At 49.7% G+C, this 19,541-nt stretch overlaps 12 protein-coding genes across 12 annotated transcripts; 5 read left to right on the forward strand and 7 right to left on the reverse strand.

Annotated features, from left to right (window-relative positions):
- The first annotated feature begins 530 nt into the window (after positions 1-530).
- Positions 531-1,249, forward strand: P175DRAFT_0500468 (uncharacterized protein). The gene is made up of 4 exons (XM_040896962.1): positions 531-647; positions 712-830; positions 898-960; positions 1,029-1,249. Exons 1-4 carry the CDS (start codon positions 576-578, stop codon positions 1,129-1,131), a joined length of 357 nt encoding a protein of 118 aa, XP_040752965.1. The 5' UTR covers positions 531-575; the 3' UTR covers positions 1,132-1,249.
- A 638-nt stretch (positions 1,250-1,887) lies between these two features.
- P175DRAFT_0436178 (uncharacterized protein) lies at positions 1,888-2,867 on the forward strand (the record flags this gene model as incomplete). The annotated part of the gene is made up of 2 exons (XM_040893784.1): positions 1,888-2,032; positions 2,098-2,867. 2 exons carry the CDS (start codon positions 1,888-1,890, stop codon positions 2,865-2,867), a joined length of 915 nt encoding a protein of 304 aa, XP_040752966.1.
- A 388-nt stretch (positions 2,868-3,255) lies between these two features.
- P175DRAFT_0434262 (uncharacterized protein) lies at positions 3,256-3,585 on the reverse strand (the record flags this gene model as incomplete). Its single annotated transcript, XM_040893649.1, has 1 exon — positions 3,256-3,585. A coding segment is annotated over one exon (330 nt), but the record flags the coding sequence as incomplete, so codon positions are not given.
- On the reverse strand, positions 3,567-4,571 carry P175DRAFT_0556549 (uncharacterized protein). The gene is made up of 3 exons (XM_040900699.1): positions 4,498-4,571; positions 3,999-4,427; positions 3,567-3,926 (listed from the first exon to the last, which is right to left on the reverse strand). Exons 2-3 carry the CDS (start codon positions 4,153-4,155, stop codon positions 3,643-3,645), a joined length of 441 nt encoding a protein of 146 aa, XP_040752968.1. The 5' UTR covers positions 4,156-4,427; positions 4,498-4,571; the 3' UTR covers positions 3,567-3,642.
- On the reverse strand, positions 4,099-6,286 carry P175DRAFT_0191740 (uncharacterized protein). The gene has a single exon (XM_040892542.1). It carries the CDS (start codon positions 5,978-5,980, stop codon positions 4,178-4,180), a length of 1,803 nt encoding a protein of 600 aa, XP_040752969.1. The 5' UTR covers positions 5,981-6,286; the 3' UTR covers positions 4,099-4,177.
- Positions 6,287-9,105: 2,819 nt separating this feature from the next.
- On the forward strand, positions 9,106-9,276 carry P175DRAFT_0416096 (uncharacterized protein; the record flags this gene model as incomplete). Its single annotated transcript, XM_040893076.1, has 1 exon — positions 9,106-9,276. A coding segment is annotated over one exon (171 nt), but the record flags the coding sequence as incomplete, so codon positions are not given.
- A 71-nt stretch (positions 9,277-9,347) lies between these two features.
- P175DRAFT_0544951 (uncharacterized protein) lies at positions 9,348-12,807 on the reverse strand (the record flags this gene model as incomplete). Its single annotated transcript, XM_040900388.1, is given in 7 exon segments — positions 9,348-9,947; positions 10,048-10,365; positions 10,430-10,753; positions 10,797-11,353; positions 11,373-11,969; positions 12,010-12,636; positions 12,741-12,807. The coding sequence occupies 7 exon segments, from the start codon at positions 12,805-12,807 to the stop codon at positions 9,732-9,734; spliced, it is 2,706 nt and encodes a 901-aa protein (XP_040752971.1). The 3' UTR covers positions 9,348-9,731.
- Positions 12,808-13,377: 570 nt separating this feature from the next.
- On the reverse strand, positions 13,378-13,755 carry P175DRAFT_0531100 (putative polyketide synthase; the record flags this gene model as incomplete). Its single annotated transcript, XM_040899841.1, has 1 exon — positions 13,378-13,755. One exon carries the CDS (start codon positions 13,753-13,755, stop codon positions 13,378-13,380), a length of 378 nt encoding a protein of 125 aa, XP_040752972.1.
- P175DRAFT_0556553 (uncharacterized protein) lies at positions 13,751-14,204 on the reverse strand (the record flags this gene model as incomplete). Its single annotated transcript, XM_040900700.1, has 2 exons — positions 13,751-14,005; positions 14,100-14,204. 2 exons carry the CDS (start codon positions 14,202-14,204, stop codon positions 13,892-13,894), a joined length of 219 nt encoding a protein of 72 aa, XP_040752973.1. The 3' UTR covers positions 13,751-13,891.
- A 202-nt stretch (positions 14,205-14,406) lies between these two features.
- Positions 14,407-15,955, forward strand: P175DRAFT_0522838 (uncharacterized protein). Its single transcript, XM_040899285.1, has 4 exons — positions 14,407-14,612; positions 14,669-14,964; positions 15,072-15,113; positions 15,226-15,955. The coding sequence occupies exons 1-4, from the start codon at positions 14,513-14,515 to the stop codon at positions 15,850-15,852; spliced, it is 1,065 nt and encodes a 354-aa protein (XP_040752974.1). The 5' UTR covers positions 14,407-14,512; the 3' UTR covers positions 15,853-15,955.
- Positions 15,956-16,451: 496 nt separating this feature from the next.
- On the reverse strand, positions 16,452-16,682 carry P175DRAFT_0531103 (uncharacterized protein; the record flags this gene model as incomplete). The annotated part of the gene is made up of 2 exons (XM_040899842.1): positions 16,452-16,610; positions 16,659-16,682. The coding sequence occupies 2 exons, from the start codon at positions 16,680-16,682 to the stop codon at positions 16,452-16,454; spliced, it is 183 nt and encodes a 60-aa protein (XP_040752975.1).
- A 2,391-nt stretch (positions 16,683-19,073) lies between these two features.
- P175DRAFT_0531105 (uncharacterized protein) lies at positions 19,074-19,417 on the forward strand (the record flags this gene model as incomplete). The annotated part of the gene is made up of 2 exons (XM_040899843.1): positions 19,074-19,245; positions 19,302-19,417. The coding sequence occupies 2 exons, from the start codon at positions 19,074-19,076 to the stop codon at positions 19,415-19,417; spliced, it is 288 nt and encodes a 95-aa protein (XP_040752976.1).
- Positions 19,418-19,541: the final 124 nt, after the last annotated feature.

Raw genomic sequence — 19,541 nt, forward strand, 5'->3', positions numbered from 1 at the left:
CTAATTGGCCTCGGTTTTCTCCTCCTCAAGGGCCTTATTTATTCTTCTCGGAGGAGCCACCCATTCCGGAGCACCCCGAGAATGATCCACAAATTTTCCCGCCTGTCAAGTGGATCTGTTGCATGATAAGAGAGAGCAATGATTTCGGCGGTGTCGGACATCTTTGCCAACTAGTAAAAAGCGTCGAGAGGTTAGTGTATGAAGCGGGCATATTTGCACGAGTAGACGGGCATAAAGGCTCCAGTTAGTGCAGAACATGGCCAAGCTGAAGGCTGCATTGTAATATATATATATCTATATCTATATACTCCATGTATGTGTCTGCCTGATGAGCTGGCATGTCTGAGCATGCTCACTTGGTTTCGGGATGGTTGGCTTAGAGGCACCGATACTAGTCGCTGGCTTGCCCTATTATTGGATAGCATCATCCTGCCTATACGAGCAGGATTCATAGATGGCACGCCTTAAAATCCGGCCTTGACATATATAGGAGAGAGATTTTGCTTCTCTTCTCATCATAAGCTGTTCAACTCTTGGTGCTGTTCTCCAGGTTGTTGTCTTGCGCTTTGTTAGCTATGAAGCCCTTTACCTTTATCTTGCCTCTCGGGCTCTTTTTTGCCTCTATTGCCACGGCCGACGTACAACTTGTAAGCACTGTGGAGATATATACCTATCCCTATTGAGGAACTGGGCAGCTGCTTATCCTCCCAGGAACTCGTGGAAGTCCGGTGGCTCGATGGAAGGCCATCCCGGACAGAAACGTTTGATCTAGCCTACAGCAATTCTTCTCTGCTGCCTAAAGATCAACCTTGTACACAGCTGCCGTACCTGTGAGGAAATCCTACTTCACTGCTTGATTATCAGTCATTGTATCAAACTGCTGATACAGGGTACCAGGACGCGCGAGGTGACCTTGTTGACCGATGGACTCCCCGGGCCGACAACGTGCTGGCTCTACTCGTATGTTGAGAAAAGATAAAAAAAAAAAGACCCTTCATTATGATTGCCTGGTTCTAAGGATAATCTAGCCAATACTGCCACGAGTCGATAGATCGTGTTACCAGCGCGAACCCCAGTAAAAACATGACCAACGCGGCGGTTTTTGCTGCCCGATGCTATCTCAATGAGTAGGGCCGGGTAAGAGACAATATGCTGTGATTCCGCTAGGGTTGGGTTGGACTTTAGCAGTTCTCGAAATTCTCGATAAATAGAGCTTGAATCCAAGTCTTGACCGGACATTTTTGTCCCACCTGTATATTTCCGGATAAGCCGTCAGCAATGTCTTCTTGGAGTATGCAGTGAGTGAGTGTTGTCTGGTGGCGTCCGCGATCCGCCCCGAATAGAACCAGTAGTTCACGAGCTAATGCGGAGTGATGTGTGCCAAGATCTGATATCCCCAGGAAAGGGAGGAAATGAGATCCTAGACTCCTAGAGGGTCGAGGGAATCGTCATGGGCCGGGTGTGTCTGGAGACTATTGGATTATGAGGCATCCAAGTGGACCAACTGCGGGTTCCCCCCCCCAAGGGTCACCAAAGGTTAACTAGAGAGAAAAAGATGGAGATCAGCAGCCCGACGAACTATGGCTGAGACGCTAAGAAGTTATTTGCGCTTGGATCCAGCCGATCGGGTCTGGATTGAACGAATCTCTGTCAGATTCGGGGCTGCGATAGGGCAGCTGAACCGCGGATTGAAGCTTGATCCATCAAGAGAAGGATGAAGGATTCCGAATGAGAGAGAGAGAGAGAGAGAGAGAGAGAGACGGGGAGAGAGACCAGAGATTCTCTCCTTTTCATCTGCCCTCTCTTCTGTTTTTTTCTTTGCCTTGTTTCCTTCTACTCTCTGTCAGTCATACAAAACCCCTTCATCTTCACACAACTCCCATTAACATGCGTCTCTCCCTGCTTCTCTCCCTCGCGGTGTCTGCATTCGCTGTCGACCCTGCTGCTGTCTACAATGGCGGTTACGCCTCTGCTCAGAGTGTGAAGCTGCGCATTGGTAACGGAGGTGCCGGCCAGAGTGGTCTCATCAAAGGTATACCACACGTCTCGCTTTGCCACATGGCTGTTGAAACTCACGTCAATTGCTAACGAACCAAGTCCTCGCCGACGCGTTCATCCAGGCCAGCGTTCGCAACGGCTCGGATCCCTTCCAGGTCGCCTGGTACAAGAGCGACACCACGGAATCCATCAACTACCTCCAGGAGAACGTGGTCGATATCGGCATCACCTATACTCCCGCGGCCGAGACCATAGCCATTGACGCGGGTATCGCCAAAGGCCCGGCCTGGTACGCATGGCGCGACCATTTCATGCTCGTGGGCCCTGCAGCCAACCCGGCAAGCCTGCGCAAGTCCCAGGACGTGAAGACCATGTTCTCCAACATCTTCTCCCGCGCTGCCCTGGGAGATGCGCTGAACTCGTCCGTGCCTGTGCGCTTCCTCTCGCGCTACGATAAGTCCGCCACCAACATCAAGGAGTCCCAGCTGTGGATTGCAATCGGCCAGGTTCCCTGGGCTACAGACTACTCCAAGTGGTACCACCAGTACATTGCCTACCCGATCCAGGCCTTGACGGCCGCGATTCTCCTGGACGAGTACACCATCACCGACCGCGGCACTTATCTTTCCATCTCTCCTGAGCTGCAGAACCAGACGGTCATCTATAAGGCTGCCACCGATGATGCGAGCGACCCTCTGCTTAACCCGGCCCATATGCTCGTCGGCGCGAGGGCCAAGAACGGCAAAATGGCGGATGCCTTTACCCAGTGGGTGGTTGGCAGTGAGGGCCAGTCGGTTATCACCAGCTTCACGAAGAACGGACAGCAGCTCTACACTGCTGCTCCTGCAAACAAGACCGCGCCATTCTAGACCATTTGCGTTGTGTGCTCTCTCTGTACACCTCTAGATAATCATTGTCCGATATGTACTGAACTATATAATGTCTATACAGAAGTGAATGAAGGAACCATCTTTTCGCTCTAAGAAATGAGCAGATCGCCAGTATATATATACAGAGCCAAGAGTACAATCAAGATGATGGAAAAACCTCATGTTTAAAACGGTTTACTGTGTAGACATGGGTTTGCACCAAAATGAGTATATATTTTGACAAAACCCCTAAATCTGACTCGAGATAATGCTATCACTTATTCAACAAGAGAAATAACTCTAGTTACAAAAGATGTCCTTGACGAAACTCCATCCATCATAGACACTGTGGTGCGCTGTCAGAACGAAATAGCGCTTGCCGGCGGATTCAATAATAGCTTGGCGTATAAGTTTCTCTCCATATAGAAATGAGCGTTGCAAGTCCTTTATCTAGGTACTGCTGCAGACAGTGTCCTTGAACCCGGGCTATCGGCTGACGGACAACAACCTGTATCGAGCCATCTTGTTCCCCGGCCACTATTCGGGTTCGGAGAATGGGGGTATTTCGGATGAGGAGATTCCACGCCTCTTTGAAGGCTACTATTTCCACTGTTTTATGAATACGAAAAACCCAGCGGCCAATGTACGCCCCAGGTTGCTGGGTCGTGATGGCCATAAGCCCTTCCTGAAGTGGCGTGCAGGGATAAACATCCTCAATATCCTCAATAGATGTTTTACATAAGTCTGCAACACGTTGTAATTGGGGTTTGTCACATTAAAGATCGGTATCAGTTCCTTGTTTCCACAACCAAAATCTGGGGATTTCATTTGCTTCCTGATGCAAAGCAGTTTGTTCATCCAAATATGCTGCCATTTCCTCCAATTTCGGGTAACGGAAGACATCCGCAACAGTGACTGGAAAGCCAGAACTATTTGCAGCCGATACAAGCCGCATCGCAGTAAACGAGTCACCTCCCTGGTAGAAGAAGTGATCGTGGATGCCGACACGCATGGGGTCAATATTGAGAACCGTAGCCCACAAATGTCGTGCATGCAATGCTCCACTCTAGGTGGGATATGCCTATTCCAGTCACGCAGCTGAGATATATCCCTGGGGCATATGATATCTACATCTCCGAGCATTCCAATCATCTGTATCAATGATACTCAAAAATGCTTGGACAAATGTCCGCGCCACATTCTCAACAATCTCTTGTCTGATGCGCGAATTCCAGTAGTCAATCCTGACATCTATATCCTCAGGGTCAATCTGGATATTGATTGACATATCATACTAGCCATCCCCACATCTATACTGCAGAATGGGTGGCGAGGATTGGGACAAGTTGGGTCGGGTTGGAGTGAGGAGTTTGGACGTGACGGCGTTCCTCCGGCGTCGATGCTGTGTTGGCAGTCACCTTCCTCTGACATGACATTAGTGTGTTGCTTTTCAGGCGGCCAAATTGTCCACTTTGTATGTTGTTATCAGTGGCATAAAAGTGTGGGTGTTGTAGACTGTCTACGAAGTCGAATTTTGCCTTTCGCAGAACCTGTGGGACACTTGCCGTCATTGGCACTTGGATCCGACAGATCACTGCATTCAAGAATGCTCCAACGGTGTTATTGATACCTTTCAGTGGCGCTTCTCGTCCAGATGTTGCGTAGGAGAAGCAGATATCTTCCAGGCCCGTAGATGACCTCAGCACCAACGCCCATGCTACCTGACAAATGTTAGCCACTGTAATATTCAAACTACCACAAAATTCCCCCAGCAATCCAGGTTTAATTTTCATTTCTTGGTGAACTGTCCCCAGGTCCCGACGATCAGACTGGTCACCATTTATCGGGAAGTATGAAGGATCAGCCCCTGCGAGGTACTTCGACCAGTAAGCCACTGAAGTGTCTTCCACCAACTGTTGTTGGCAATTGACGAAGTCATAGTATGGCATCACATGTGTGTCAAGGCTCTGGTTGCCATATATCCGAGAAAGATCACGCAGAAGGACTTCGGCGGACTGGCCATCCACAATGGCGTGCGACATATCCAAACGGAGATAAGCAGATGATTTTGATGTTTTACATAGCATGGCATGATGGGTCGCTTTATAATTTGGGAAAACAACAGGGCGGCGTGGTAAAATATGATGAGCAATTGATTCATCTCCATCCCCAATAAAGACCAATGGGTTTGGCACATTCCTCGATATAACTTGGTCAAAGTGCCCTGGTCGATTTGAACTTTCAATGAAGACGGTGCGGAGAGCTTCGTGACGCTGCACGAGAATACCCCATGCTTCACGAAGACACGAGAAGTCCAGGGAGGTTTCAATGGCGGGCAGACGAATTCTAACCACAAAAGAGCATTGGTATAATTCAGGATAGATGGCCGGCGCCACAAGCATGGCTTCCTGTCTTGGTGTGCAGGCAAAAATTGCGTCTGTATCTCGTAGAGGCTGGGGCGAAACACGACTCAGACGGGTTGAAACAAGATCATCAAGTTCTACATAAGTCAGATTGAGCAACGGAAAGTCACTCGGCGTGACACGAAGATCGCTGAGCCGACATTCGGCTATCAACTCCTTTAACGTAGCGCGGAAAGTCCCAGCGATTTGACCCAGTTCATTTTCAGTGAAATCTTGCTCCCTACACCTTAACTGAAGCTTTACCTGTTCGCCCTCCCAGAACGGTTGCACATAGAGGAGGCAAGCTGGCGGGAGGGTACTAAAATATTGTTGCGACAAAACTAGATGCTGCGCATTCTGTGGCGGGTCAAACTGCTTCTGCAATCTTCCTATACCAACAAGAATATGTTTCTCAGCATCGCGGGCAATTTCATCTGGAAGGTTCTTCGGATAGCCCAAGTTCTTGTCTTTGACTCTTATTAGCAAGTCGACGCCAGTTTCTCCTCGCTCCTTCAAAGTGTATGGGCATCCGACTGTATCAAAGCACCCTATCGCCCTTGGGAATTTGCCCGGATTCCCACACAATCTTGCGTTGGAAATGGTAGCGAAATTCACCCCATCGTCGATTTTCCTCATTGATTGGAGAGCAGTGAAAAGGGCCGTGACGATGAAGTCCCCCGGGCTCTGACCGAATTGCTTTGTGAACATCATCGTGATACAGCTGGCTTACCACCTCTGCATCAGTCCGCAATTCCATCAGCTCTTGCTGGATACCCCATCCTCCGTCCAGAAAGCTGGCTTCATTTAAATGACCGTTCTTCCCCTCTCCTTTCATGTGTTCGCCATTTCCTTGCTGTTTCGGACCGATACCATAACGCCGTCCGCCATCAACCGCATGTTGAGAGTGTGCCCAGGCCCAAAACGAGTCTTCAATATCTTCATTTTGCAGCGAATTGCCCTGGAGTGCATCTTCGAGATCGTGTTGGATGGTATGCCAGGAGTAGTTGTCGATGATGGTGCGCTGAATCGTGAGGTTGAGGTACCGCGCGTAACACGTGCCAGGCTGGATAAACACCGAAGCGGCGACAAGCTGCTTCTTCGCATCTCGCATCTGATAGCATTTACCCATCCGCTGAATGTCCAAATCCTCGAGGTCTGCCGGTGTGGAATCTATTCTATACGTGAACAACTCCTCATCATCCATCCAGTGGATTTCTGCAGCGTTCACTCTATCTGTTGTAATATTTGCGCATAGGATTCGATGATGGCTGACCAGTTCCTTAAGGGCGGCGTGAACTCGCGATTCCAGGATATCGCCGTCCAGGCGAAAGAGTGTGGTATCCCAAGCGTTCATTGATGTATAAAGCTGCTGTGCACCAGTCAATGCGATCCCGGAAAGGTTTGGCTGTTCGTGAGGTCTATCAGCATCCATGCCGCCCTCATTTTGCACTCTAGAGGGACCGTCCAGTAGCAATGGCAGGCGGCTCTCCTCTGCTCTCTTCACAGATTCGCATAGCTTCCTGATACTCGCTGTTTGAAGCATATCGTGGATCGCGATATTATACCCCGCCTCCCCGCAGCGCGCCATAAGCTTAATCGCTAACAGAGAGTCCCCTCCCTGAGCAACGAATGATTTCTCCATCTTCACCTTGCCAACTGGCCGGCGGAGAACCTCCGCACAAATCTCTCGGATTTCCTGTTCAATGGCTTCATTATTCGAAGCCGTCCCGCTTGACAAGTCTCGGGTTGCGAACATAATGTGGACCCAGTTCGAATATTATGATTTATGATTCAGGTGAAGGGTGAAATGAGTGGAAGGAAGCAACACAGCAGGTTTTCGATGAGTTCTGCTCTGAATAGCCGTTCAGAATAATACTTTTGCTAAGTGAACTCGTGCTGAATATACAAAGTACATAGATAAAAACAAAACATCAGCAGTCTACACAGTGGTAGCACAATTTCAGCACAGACAGCCCAGCACCGGCCACCCTCGAGTACATGCTTCGATCAGTGTCATTCGCCTCTGTTGAAGGACTGGTCCTCCTGACACAACTTCACTACCATGTCGATCATCATCGACAATCAATCTGCTTCCCGTACCTGGAAAATCCCCACCTTGTTTCCTAGTTTCTTGCATTTGGCCCTTTTTGGAAGCTGCCACAAAGTGGGCCAGGCTATGGAGCGAATGCGCGCCAACACAAGCATCCTGACTAGTGCCAATGAATAGTGACCCCGCTGCTAAAAGCTGATTCCTCGTGGCGGCCAACAAGTTTCCCGAACTGGAAATTGAGGGTGATCAATTCGCTGGACTCTGTATGTTGATCTTTGCCCGGGGTGATGCGCCGGGCAAGCGCGCATCTCATCACAATGTACTCCGTCCGAGGATCCTGACATGTCCTTCGCTTTCTCCATTGGTTGGGAGTGAAGCAGCCGTCCAAAGAAAAAAAAAATAAATACATCAAGAATTTCCATGGTGAAATGAATTAGCCTTATGCAAGAGAAAGCATTGCCCACAAAGAAGAAATCAATAAAGCTGACTATTAATTTCCTTCCGGTTTGATTATGACGCAACACTTGAGCTTCCGGCCTTCTCATATAAGCGAGACAGGTAAGATGAGCCAGCCAGCCCCCGGAGAGAGGCCGTTCAAAGCCAATCTAAGAACTGCGAGTCCCGCTTGGGGAGCGCCTACCCGAGAGCGAGATACTCCGACTCCGTTATTGCTTTTTCTGGAGAAACACAAAACCCCTGTTAATCCTTCCACCCCGGTATAGACACGCACCAATACCATCAAAGGTCGTGGCTCTAAAAGGTAAACGCAGTGAACATATTGCTCCGGTCAACACGATGCCCGAAGTGCGTGCCTAATCCTAGTGAAATCTTGGAAAAACGCCACTACGGGAATTCCCCTAATTCAGGAACCTAGTTTGCAAGCTTATCCAATATCGCTGCCGATCATCAAAGACCTGGCTATCTGCTTAGCACATTGGACGGTTCTAATATCCGCTGTGGAGCAAGAACTATGGGAATGTCTTCAGCTCTCGCTCCCCAAGCCAGCTGCGCCAAAGGCCCAACATCTTGGACTTGGTTGGCTTGAATAGTCTGCTGCGCTCTATCCTTGACCCTAGGCAAACCGACTCTGAGGGTGTGCCGGCGCTACAAGATAGCCTCACACCACACCGTGCCGTCTGGCACCCCAGCACGGGTCAATTTCTCATCCTCGAAAGTTTCAGAGACTCCCGGCAACTCCCATTGCACTTTCTTCGCCCCGGCATTGTGAAATCTCCCAAGTTCAAGGCCCACGTCTTTTGCAGGTTGAATTTTTGAATCTTCTCATCAGCTGCAGTTGTCATCATCCTCGGCCATGGAGCAACCCCCGTATGATCTTCCATCAACCCTCGCCTCGGGAGTGGTGTGGACAGATTGGAACACCGGCAGCTCTCCAGAGACAGCACCAGATGCCAATAACTGCTATTTGAACTCAAGTTGGGAGGTGCCAATAAATTTCTTGCCTGAGTGTTATGCTTCAACGCGCGACAGTTGGTCTGATCATTGTGGGACACCGCTATCTGCCTTCTTCCCAGCTCATCGCACCGAGTCCGTGCCTCAATTTTCTATGTGTTCCCTTGACTCAACAATCTTCATACCGGCCTTCAATGACGCAGACCCCGCCCACCAATTCAACCCGCAACAAGAACCGTTCAATCAATCGCCCTTCCCTCTCGCTCAGCCTAGCAAGCCAGGCTGCCCTTCTGAATCAGAGCGTTCGGTTTCGATACAAGCAATGCCATCGACCCATTCCACCCCAACATCGAGCCGTGTCACGAAATCTCCTATCCGATGCTTTGAGCACAGCTGCGGCGGTCGAGCCTTCTCCTCGCCCGGGAACTACGAACGTCACCTCCGAGAGAAGAGCGGGCGCGCCAAAAGCTTCACCTGTGAATTATGTGGTCAACGGTTCACACGATCGACCGCGAAAAACAAGCATATCCGATACGGAAGGTGCCGAATACGCTCCGTCCGATAGGTTCGCCGCGTGATGGGCCTCGCCCATAAATACGTATATATACCCTATTTTTTTTTTTTTTTTTTTTTTTTTTTTTTCAAAAGCATAGCATAGATATACAGGAGCTTGGATTTGGGTCTGGGGGTTTCTCTAGCACGGAAGATGGTGAACGATCGCATAATAGATGGATGTCCTCGGTCGATTCCACTTCATGGCTAATGCCTGATTGTCAGAGAGACGTAGAGAAGTTGTTCATGGCGTTCATGGCGTTCATGAGGAGAATGTCTTTTTTGTAAATACCTTATGGATCTCACGAACCCGTTAATAGGAGTAATTCATTGCGCAAAATACCATTCTTTAATAGATACGGTATTCCATTCCATCAACTCGATTTTCTCACTAGCCATGCCAGAGGGAAGATATATATTTTTTTGCCTCTGATCACCCAACCCATCCAGTTAAAGAAGCTCGACAGCCACCAGGGAATCAAGACCGTAACTATCAAGACTCTGAGCAGAGCTGAGCATCTCAACCGGGGGGGCAATCAATTTGCTCAGTTGCTGGAGTATGGAGCCGCAGATGATATCGACGGCATGCTCAACCTGCGTCACGCCGCCGAGGAGGCTCAGAGCATCGACAGACTCGCCAGTCGCCGGGTGGGCGACCTGGTCGTGCTGTACGAGATGTGCAAAGCGGCGCGCAGGCTTTGAAGAACTCCCTATGCGGGTGAGTGATGGCGTGGTTGAGAAGCACAAGTACATCGGAGACACTGACAGAGCCCAGACCGTTGCGCTTCAGAGCTTCAGCAACTTCTGGATTCTCGCTCACGTAGCCAACCGCTCGTACGGGACCGATATTGATGGAGAAGGCTGGGATGCCCGCGGCGGTTAGATGCCGCACCATCGTGTCCTGGAAACTGCAGGCAGCGCTGTAGTTCGACTGTCCAAAGTTCCCGCGGATAGCAACCGTCGAGGACATCATCACGAAGAAGTCGATATCTTTGAAATGCTGCTGCAAGTGCTGGGATCCGCGAACCTTCGAGGCCAGCGCGTTTTGCCAGTGTTCCACTGTCATCTCTTCAAAGAGGGAATCCTGTAAAGTTCAAAATCGAGATTCGGAACAGGTCGAGGGTGGTTAAGGGTTATTGTTGACTTACGTTCAATACCATTGCGGAATTTATGATACCGCGAACAGGTGGGAGATCGGACTGCGCAATGATTTGAGCTAAGCAACGGACAGCTTCATCAGATGAGACATCGCAGCCAGTTGCCAAAAGGTTAACATCTTGGGCCTGGATATGCTCCACAAATCCTTTGCTTTCCGGATCGTTGGCACCCGAACGGGAGATTGCGGCGAGGTTCTGAGCACCGTGGTTACCCATCCATGAAAGAATTGCTCGTCCCAGCCCGCCGAAGCCACCAACGACAATGTATGTGGCAGATGGAAGGGGATGAGCCTGGGGTGGCGACGATGCAACCGTCTGCAACCGTTAATACCCAATTTCAGGATGTGGAATCACTCACCAGAACTTCTTGATCCTTGTCTACCGTGAGAATGATCTTTCCGGTGTGCTTGCCTGCCTGGATCTGGCGGATTGCGGTCTCGATCTGAGATATCGGGATTGTAGTGAGAGTGACTGCCTTGATCGAGCCGGCTGCTGCGAGGTCCACGACATCACGAAGTAGACGCCTTGCCAGACCCTTCTTCTGCTCAATAATCACCGTCAAGCCGACGTACGCGAAAGTGACATTGCGGAGCAAGAACTCCATGGGCATAAGCGCATCATCCATGAGATCCTTGCGCCCAATTTCCACGAATCGTCCGAATGGAGCAACGAGGTTGCAAGACTCACGGAAGACCTCACCACTGAGTGAATTCAAGACAACGTCAACGCCGTATCCCCCAGTTAGTTCTTTGATGCCACCGTGAAAGGCCGTTGTTCTACTTGAGAAAATATGGCCATGCGGAATACCATATCTACTATGGAGCAAATCACGTTTGGCATCACTACCGACGGTAGCAAATATCTCAGCTTCAAGATGCTGTGCAAGCATGATGGCTGCTTGGCCCACGGCCCCAGCTGCTGAATGGATAAGAACCTTGTCTCCCTTCTTTCAAACCAGCCTTGTTGACGATGGAACAATACACAGTCGCCCAGACAATAGGCAGCGATGCACCCTCTGCGAAGGGCATGGAGTCCGGTATAATCTGGCAACAGTCACCGTGCACCACCGGGTAGTTGGTGTATGAGGGCGAATATAGGGCACAAACACGGTCCCCAGGCTTGAAAGGCCCCTGCATGTTGGCTCCGACCTCCACTACAACGCCACTACAATCATTGCGCATCTCAGTGATGCCCTCCAATTGACCGGCTGCAATGAGAACATCCTTAAAGTTAATACTAGCCGCACGCAGCTCAAAACGCACATCATCCGGACCGAGACAAGGGGCTTCAACATCATCCTTCCAGCGGATCGTCTCTAACAGGCCCGGCACTCCTAGCTCTGCAGTCAAGATGCGTTCGGTGCCGATGAATTTTTCTACAGGGAGAATTTCCGCAAGCTTGTCCAAAACCGCAACGTAGGGCGTCTGGATCTCCAAGGTGACCTCGCAAAGGTTTGGATGCTCCAGTCGAAGGCTTCGAGCGAAGCCAGACCAAATCCCCGTTTCGGCATGCACGGGCATCCCAAATCCAGCTCTTAAATCCACGCCAGTGGTTTGCATCGGGGTTATTACACAGTAATTTGGCCACTTCGGGAAGCATAACAACGATGCCACCCGCTTGGGACGAAGCGGTGATGGAGTGAATGCAGACTGTACAGTCACCACAGCCCTTCTGTATTGATTGAATTTGTTCCGCAGTGGCTTGAGACTTGGTCTGTTCTGAGCCTGCAACCAGGTAGACGGGGGGCATGTTTTCTTCCCTTTTCGGGAATCGTACACTGGAAATAAACACACTCAGATTGCCGCCATGCTCCTCCGAGTAATCTTCAAACACCTTTTCAGGGTTCTCAAAGTCTGCTCGCCGTAGCATAGAAAGCCATTCAGGGGGTGTGCGAATTGGCGTAAGTGTACGACCCTCGTCATAGCCAGCCCACCAGCCCTCGAAAAGCCCAAAGACCAAGTTACAGAACACCGCTGAACGAGAAACCTCCATAATCATAAATTTGCCACCTGGTTTGAGTAGAGGACGTATGTTGCGAAGGGTTTCCTCAATCCGAGGGGTTGCATGGATAACATTGCAAGCGATAACCAGGTCGTAACTGCCTGGTTCAAACCCTTGTTCCTGGACATCTTGCGCGGCATTTAGCACCCGGAATTCCACAACATCGACAAGGTCTCCCAGACGTGCCTTTTGGCTGGCTCGAAGAACCCAGTTGAGAGATCTGTAAAATCATATCTTTGAACGTAGCGATTGCCATCTCCGTTCAACGCCTGGAGAATAGGCAAGGTTCCGGATGCCGTACCGGCTCCAACTTCTACAACCTTCAGCCCAGGGTTGAATTTGCCTAGTTCTTGACAGTAAGCTGCCATCTGAGGGTAGCACCTAGAGGAGCACCATTCAGAGTACAGCCGAGACAATAGATTTTTCTGGGGATACTCTAAATTCATTCAATCGGTCTACCAAGGCAAGTTGGATAGCTGTGCATAGAGGCTGCGAAAAGGCAGGTTCGTTAACCCTCGAATCTGCCTGAGGTCTACAAAGTTCACTCAAAATGTCCCATGGGCACCCCAGACGAGCCAATTGCTGACGCGCATGCTCCAGGTCACCATCGCGCATCGCAGCAGATAATGGTTTCAAGATCACTCCTGTGCAGCCCTCACCTCGCCCGTAGCCATTGGCGCGAGAGTCAAAGGGATACGAACGTCCTTCCGTGGAAAACATCTTGAGTCGGCTCTGATATGAAAACCGTTATGGATCTAGAAGCAGGTTTACACCGCCAACAAAGCACTGTGTGGTTTCACCGCTACGCAGACTCTGAACGGCTTGGTGTAAAGCTACCAGACTTGATGAACACCCTGTGTCCATTGTGAAGCTAGGTCCGCGCAAATTGAAGAAGTAGGAGATCCTGTTCGAAGCAATGACTGGCCCAGTACCGGTAATCAGGTATAGCGGTGGTTGTTCGATATCTCGCGTGGCGATTTCGTGATAATCGGAGGCCCCGATCTAGTTCCCGTCGGCTCTTGGAACGCTTTCATGTTGAATCTCATCTCGGGTCCAGGAGTCCATGCAGACCGTCCTGATTTCAACATCTCCCAGAGACTGGAGACATCTGTTGCGCTCCCTGAAAGCCGACAGCTCATACCGATGATTGCGATAGGTTCCAGCGGCCCACGGCTGCTACCATAGCCGACATTTTCTTCGAAGGTATTGCTCTCATTATCGCTAAGGACTGACCACGGCGATGAGTAGAACTTTTCGCCTTCGGTAGCCTCGCTGTCCGCCGTTTTGGTATGGGCTCTAGATGTGTTACTCAACATTTTGCAGTTGAACAGGAAGGCATGCACTCAAGTGACGTTCCCGTGTTGCATTGGGTTTTGCTATATCTACCACCTATAAAAAAGCCAAAAAGAAAAAGAACAAGAAAGCACGGCCCACTACGTAACCTCAGCCCTGTTATATCAGGTTTGAAGTACCTTTTGTGCTTTGCTCCCCAAACACGCTGACGGCGCCAGTATTCTCCGCCACAGACAAATCTTTTTGGCTCTGCCTCTCATCAGATATCGGTTCCTGCAGGTCACAACTTACGGAGTAGGTACATTTCGGGATAATTTCGGACGTGGCTGCCGTAGAGTGGAAACACATCTGTACCCCCTTCTTTTACCTCCAGTACTGCGTCCGCAGCCTGGTCAAAGATTAGCCAAATATGGCGCCACGAAGGAAACCCAATGAGCACGGCAGGAGACGACCAGTTATACCAAAGAGCCATACTTGGAACAGAGCCCACCAGGCAGCGTGCACCCAGTCAACACGCCAGCATCCACGGGGAAACTTGTGATTGACGCCGCTATCTTCGCACGAAGGAAATCTGCATGAAAGCTCTGCATGGAGATCCAGTAGGGTGATCATCCAGGCATGTCAATAAGACATGGGTTCGGTATTATCGATGCTGGCAATTGGTAGTAGAGCTGAAGCAGTGCACAGTTGCCGGAGATGCGTTGCAATACCGCAGTAAGGTGCGTTGTCATAGCCGCGGTCCAAGGCCCTACTTCAACTTCCACCTGGGAAGACGATTAAATGTCATATGAATTTCCTCAACATGTACGTGCTGGCACGATTTGTCATTTACTTCCAAGGGTTTGCTCTGTAATCTGGCGGCATCCAATCTCTACCAGGCGTAAGTTCCATCCTTGTATTTCCCCTAATCGTGGTTCCCTTGCTCACCATGCGCAGCGAATATTCTCAAGATGGAGAACAGTGTGGTCAAGCTCAGCGTTCCTACTAGCGAGGATGTGATTAAGCTGTCCATCTTGGATCAACAGATTATGCGCTTCTACGCAAAGATTGTGAACATTTTCAAACTGGACACAGCAAACAACCTAGACGATGTCGTACACCATCTGAAGGAGGGCCTCGGGGTCGCCTTGAGTGAGATTCCCGACTTCGCCGCAACCCTCGTGCCCGTCCCAGGTTCTCAGCGGAAAGAAATAGAATTGCACATTGGGCCTGAGTCAGGTGTGCAGTTCAGGGTAATTGATCAAAGAAAAGAAACACCCTGGGCATATGGAAGCTATTCAGAGTTGGAGAAGAGCCTGGCACCATTCTATAAGTGATGCGCGGGGTATCAGTGTCCTAGTGGACGCATGGGCTCGTCATACAAAAGAGTCCCTCACACAGGGTAAGCTGGAAGCTCCAGTGGCACCACCAGAAGGTGCCAGAGACCGTTGGCGCTTAGACCATGGATTGCGGGATGCGTCTCTCGACCAAATGGAGGAGTATACCATCGATAGCTCTATTCGGGAGCCGCCTCCCTCCACGCAAGGAACTCACTTGCTTGGCAGCTGGAGCAGGCTTATCCAGGGGGGACGTCGCTCTTTACCACCCGGTTGGACTTCCGGGCACGTACCAAACCACCATTCCCGGACACATTCGTCGGCAACATCAACAAGCCAACCGCGCGGGTACGCCTCCCCCTAGCGGAAGTGTGCGCAGCCTCCACGCCCGAGTCACTCGTTACTCTTGCGGAGGCCATTCGGGTCGCCACGGAAGGTACCGGGGAGCAAGCCATGCGTACGCTTATTGGTCTAGTAAACAACGCGGCCGCCGTGACAGATGTGGCATGGAACTACAACTACTTCCCGGAGCCAGATCTGGGAGTAACGGACATCTCCGGCATCGAAGCACTCAAGCAGAACTGGGGTACACCCTTGGGTACGCCGACGCATATCAAGTCTTACTCCAGGGAGACTGGCCTCCTATATCTCTTCCCACAGGACCAGGATGGAGGGTTTGAAATCCAGATCCAGTGTGAGAACGAAGCTGTGGAAGCCCTGAAGAGGGACGACCGTTTTCAACAGTACTGTGAATTTCGCCAAATCTCGCATCACAACGAGTCGGCAGGAAACGCTCCGCCATAGATAGAGAGCATTGTGACATAGAGATTGGTGCTTCCATATAATCATTTGATGTTATCTCTAGAATCTTTGATTATAGGTGTGCATTGGTTTTGTAGTTTATGACTACTGTATTCATTGCTCCATCGGTTATATACATGTGAATATAACACATACTCCGAGTCCTTAAATATTCACCAAATGTTTCAACAACTTGAGGTTTGCTAAAATATAGGCATTTTTTGGAGCACTACTCACGCTTAGAAGGCTTTGATTTTCTACTATAGGTTGCGATCTAGTGCGGCCGCTCCTGTCACAATCGATCGAACAGACGAGATATCGAACGGATCCAACACAAAGGGATTGGCAGCAAATGCGGCGAGGATGGGAGTGTACCTAGGATGAAATCTGGAATCAGCCAAGGCAATCCATAATCTGCGTGATAGCCTCACTAGATATAATCTCTCAATGCGACATCGAGGACGACGAAGTCGAGCTACCGAGCCCAGATCAAATATCTTATTAGCAAAAGCCGCGAGAGGTTCGTGAATGCCCATCCCGGTGTGCCACTTACAGTATTCCAGCTGTAAATAGCAATAACCTTGTCCCAGGGAGATCCCTCATTAGAAGACCACCCCCAAATCTCGAGCCAGTGCGCGGGATAGGCATTCAACTCGCTCCTGGAGCTCTGTGGTCGAGTATGACTTGCCCGTGATGGCGTCCACAAATGGCGCCTTGCCACCGCACTGTGGGGGTAAACGGGCATTTCCCTCCAAGGCAAACTGACCAACGGGGAGTGAGTCAGGTATTTCGCAAGGGATCTGTGGCACCCACGAGGGAGACGTAAAGATCATGATGGGTTGGTGGCTCTCTCAACGAAGGTACGGGAGACGGATGACGGCTACAGATTCTCTAAAGTGCTACATAAGGATATATTGAGGAAAATGAGGATCTAGGAGATGCAGAAGAAAAAGGAATAATAATTCAAGGCACAAAATACCCCACAGAATGGTTTCATTGCTTAAGGTAGCTTCACAATCTGATTTCCTGAGTGGATAGTCATGGTTCTCTTCGTATGTTACCCATCAAAATCCATAACGGGAGTTCTGAAAGGCACACCAAGGAACAAGACTAATGAATGCCATGCAGCCCCATTCAAGGCACTTTACGGAGTAGTACAGAGTAGATCTAGACTCGTGCGTGCTTTGGGCCGTGCACTCAAGGTAGGATGTGTGCTTAAGAATAGACGCTTTGGAAATAATTCGATCGAAGCCGACATGTCAGGGCACAGCAAGATCGACAAATGCCCACTGACACGTCAGATCCACCTCCATGGATTATGACTCTAGTGTGTTTGTTTTCTATATAAAGATTATATTTTAGTTGTCCATTAGTATCTTGGTTAATCTTACCCCGCCTTTTTCGCTGTGCAGTTGTTTATTTAATTATATCAATTGGCATCCCTCGTCACCGGTTGTCTCACCCTCGCATTTGATGCTGGTACAACACTGCAAGATAGCAATCAACTAGGACTGAATCCAGCAGGGTTTCATTGGAAGTCAGGATAGGGATCTTCAACATGATTTCCAAGGACAGGAATCTCTCCGACATACCCTGTATGAGGTATATTGGATTTGACAAATCATCCGTTGCAAGGGTTATGGAAGCCGAATCTAGAGCGTGTTCTGCTAGGAGAATATAAACGAGGAATCTCACTACCCAGATTCAACTGCAGAAGCAGAGCCTAGGATACAGTTCGGAATTCAACAAAGAGAGCTCAAATGTTCCGACGTTGTAGCACAAGATGAGATTTAGCTGCTATCTGATCTAGCTTTGGCAGTATGCGGAGGGAAAAGGTGCAGAGTACTCCGTACACTTCTTCTCCTTGGTACCTTGGGATGTCAGGGATGCTTGACAAATCTCGTATGTCCTCTCATGACCGAGCTGAAGAGACCACAGAGTATACCTATCGAATTTCCGGGTCTGGGTAGTTGCATAGCTTCGGATGCCCTTTGACGCTTTCTGATAAATGCAAAACCAGACATTGTGACGAGGCGAGACTGCGTCTGCACAGTAGATCGAGAGCAAGCCCTTTGCGTCTCTCTACAGGAATGCATGAAAGTCCCATCCAAACCCACTTCGCAGCCCGAGATCCACCGTGAACGGCCATTACTGCCAGATAATCAAATGCTGTTCTCTATCATGTGAACATCCTTGTGAATGCAGATTGTCTGACTGAGCTGATTATAAGCGTGGAGGTGCAATGTCATCCAACCAGTCCATAGATGGACTCTTGCTCCTGACGTGGAGATACTGCCATTGTCTGGATGGCTGATTCTCCGGCGCTTCCTGCTCCGATGGGAAGGAGGCCGAGATGGATCTTGATTCCTAAAGTTGGATACAAACACACCAGAACCTGAGCATTTGGAGTCTGGTCTGCTATTACTCCGTACCCAATCCAATCTGTGAGATGTAGACTCTCCAGCGCGAGACCACCCTATAGCATTTTACCTACTATTTTCCCTTCCTGGAACGTCTCCGCTTGTACGGAGTACTTCGCACTCCACCACGGGTCGTAAAAGCTCGGGACAAAGATTTGTCTATTCCATTGCTTACAGCGTTTCATTTTCTTTTCTCCGTTCAGGTCTTATGATCTGCAACACTCGCTATTAATTTACCGACGTAGGGCCGACCTAGGCTTATGCAAATAGATCGATCTCCGGGGATAGGAGGTGCCGCTGCGTGCGGTGGGTTGATCTTGCAAAAGTACGCCGTGGGAAGATTATGACGAGTATTCCGTACTATGTGGTATGGGGAATACTATCTTCGCAGTCTTGACCACGGCGGCAAAGTCTCCATATTGGATAAGGCTAGTATACAACCCTACAACTTAGGTCACTAAGTACATTTTCCTCCTACATCCTCAGAAGTGCCGATAAAGTATATTCGCAACTGGCTTGTTCCAGTGTTCAGGTATTTCTTCCGGGTTCGATAGCGTAACGAAGTCACAGCCTTGGACGCTGAAGGAAGGATATGACAAGACATCGAAGTAAAGGGCCAACTATTTGAATGGCTGACCAGCGACCTGCGCATTGCTTGAGGTTGTAATCACCAGGATATGTGGCGATTCAGACAATTGCCCAAACGAGGCATGTGTACTCCGTAGGGCACGGAATCCGAATGCGGAACTGTCAATGCTTCAACTTGTGTCCAGTGCTTGGATGAAACAAGAGTTTCAGCACAAGATGAGTGCGTTGGACTCCTTAAGCTGTTGGATGAAACTGTGTCTCTATTGCCTAACCATGTTCAGAAATCTCACGCCTAACTTGACGTTGGCATTAGACATCGAGCCACTGCCGTTGTTGTATAACGCAAAGGCAAATGATGGAATTGATCCGTTATCCCGTCTCATTCGGGGTATGGCCCCAACACCCTTGTCTTACTTCTATGTATCTTGAAATTGATGTTTATAGAATTACTCAGGGGAAATAAGCAGCCTTGTTTCGAGTGCTTCTACCAAAAGTTCTTCAAAGTCATTACTGTCTTACGCTTGAAAGATCTTTACCTCTTTGATTACGAGCCTATCTAACCGCGCCTGAGCGGCAATAAAATGGTTAGAGGAAGATGTGCAGTTATGGGTTATCCGCCTGAAAAGCTGGCGCAGGGCCGGAACTAGATGATGCTGGATATCACTCTCCCTGGACGTTGAATAC

Source organism: Aspergillus ochraceoroseus, assembly GCF_002846915.1.
Source record: "Aspergillus ochraceoroseus IBT 24754 chromosome Unknown P175scaffold_3, whole genome shotgun sequence".
Classification (NCBI taxonomy): domain Eukaryota; kingdom Fungi; phylum Ascomycota; class Eurotiomycetes; order Eurotiales; family Aspergillaceae; genus Aspergillus; species Aspergillus ochraceoroseus.

Bases quoted from the DNA above. Each gene is read 5' to 3' on its own strand.
- P175DRAFT_0500468 (XM_040896962.1), top strand. From the start codon at position 576: ATGAAGCCCTTTACCTTTATCTTGCCTCTCGGGCTCTTTTTTGCCTCT. The intron at 648-711 runs GTAAGCACTGTG...TTATCCTCCCAG, and splicing joins CCACGGCCGACGTACAACTT to GAACTCGTGGAAGTCCGGTG. The intron at 831-897 runs GTGAGGAAATCC...ACAGGGTACCAG, and splicing joins TGTACACAGCTGCCGTACCT to GACGCGCGAGGTGACCTTGT.
- P175DRAFT_0556549 (XM_040900699.1), bottom strand. From the start codon at position 4,155: ATGTCAATCAATATCCAGATTGACCCTGAGGATATAGATGTCAGGATT. The intron at 3,927-3,998 runs GTAGATATCATA...CCTAGAGTGGAG, and splicing joins TGATTGGAATGCTCGGAGAT to CATTGCATGCACGACATTTG.
- P175DRAFT_0191740 (XM_040892542.1), bottom strand. From the start codon at position 5,980: ATGATGTTCACAAAGCAATTCGGTCAGAGCCCGGGGGACTTCATCGTC.
- P175DRAFT_0522838 (XM_040899285.1), top strand. From the start codon at position 14,513: ATGTCATATGAATTTCCTCAACATGTACGTGCTGGCACGATTTGTCAT. The intron at 14,965-15,071 runs GTAATTGATCAA...TCAGTGTCCTAG, and splicing joins AGTCAGGTGTGCAGTTCAGG to TGGACGCATGGGCTCGTCAT. The intron at 15,114-15,225 runs GTAAGCTGGAAG...TACCATCGATAG, and splicing joins AAAAGAGTCCCTCACACAGG to CTCTATTCGGGAGCCGCCTC.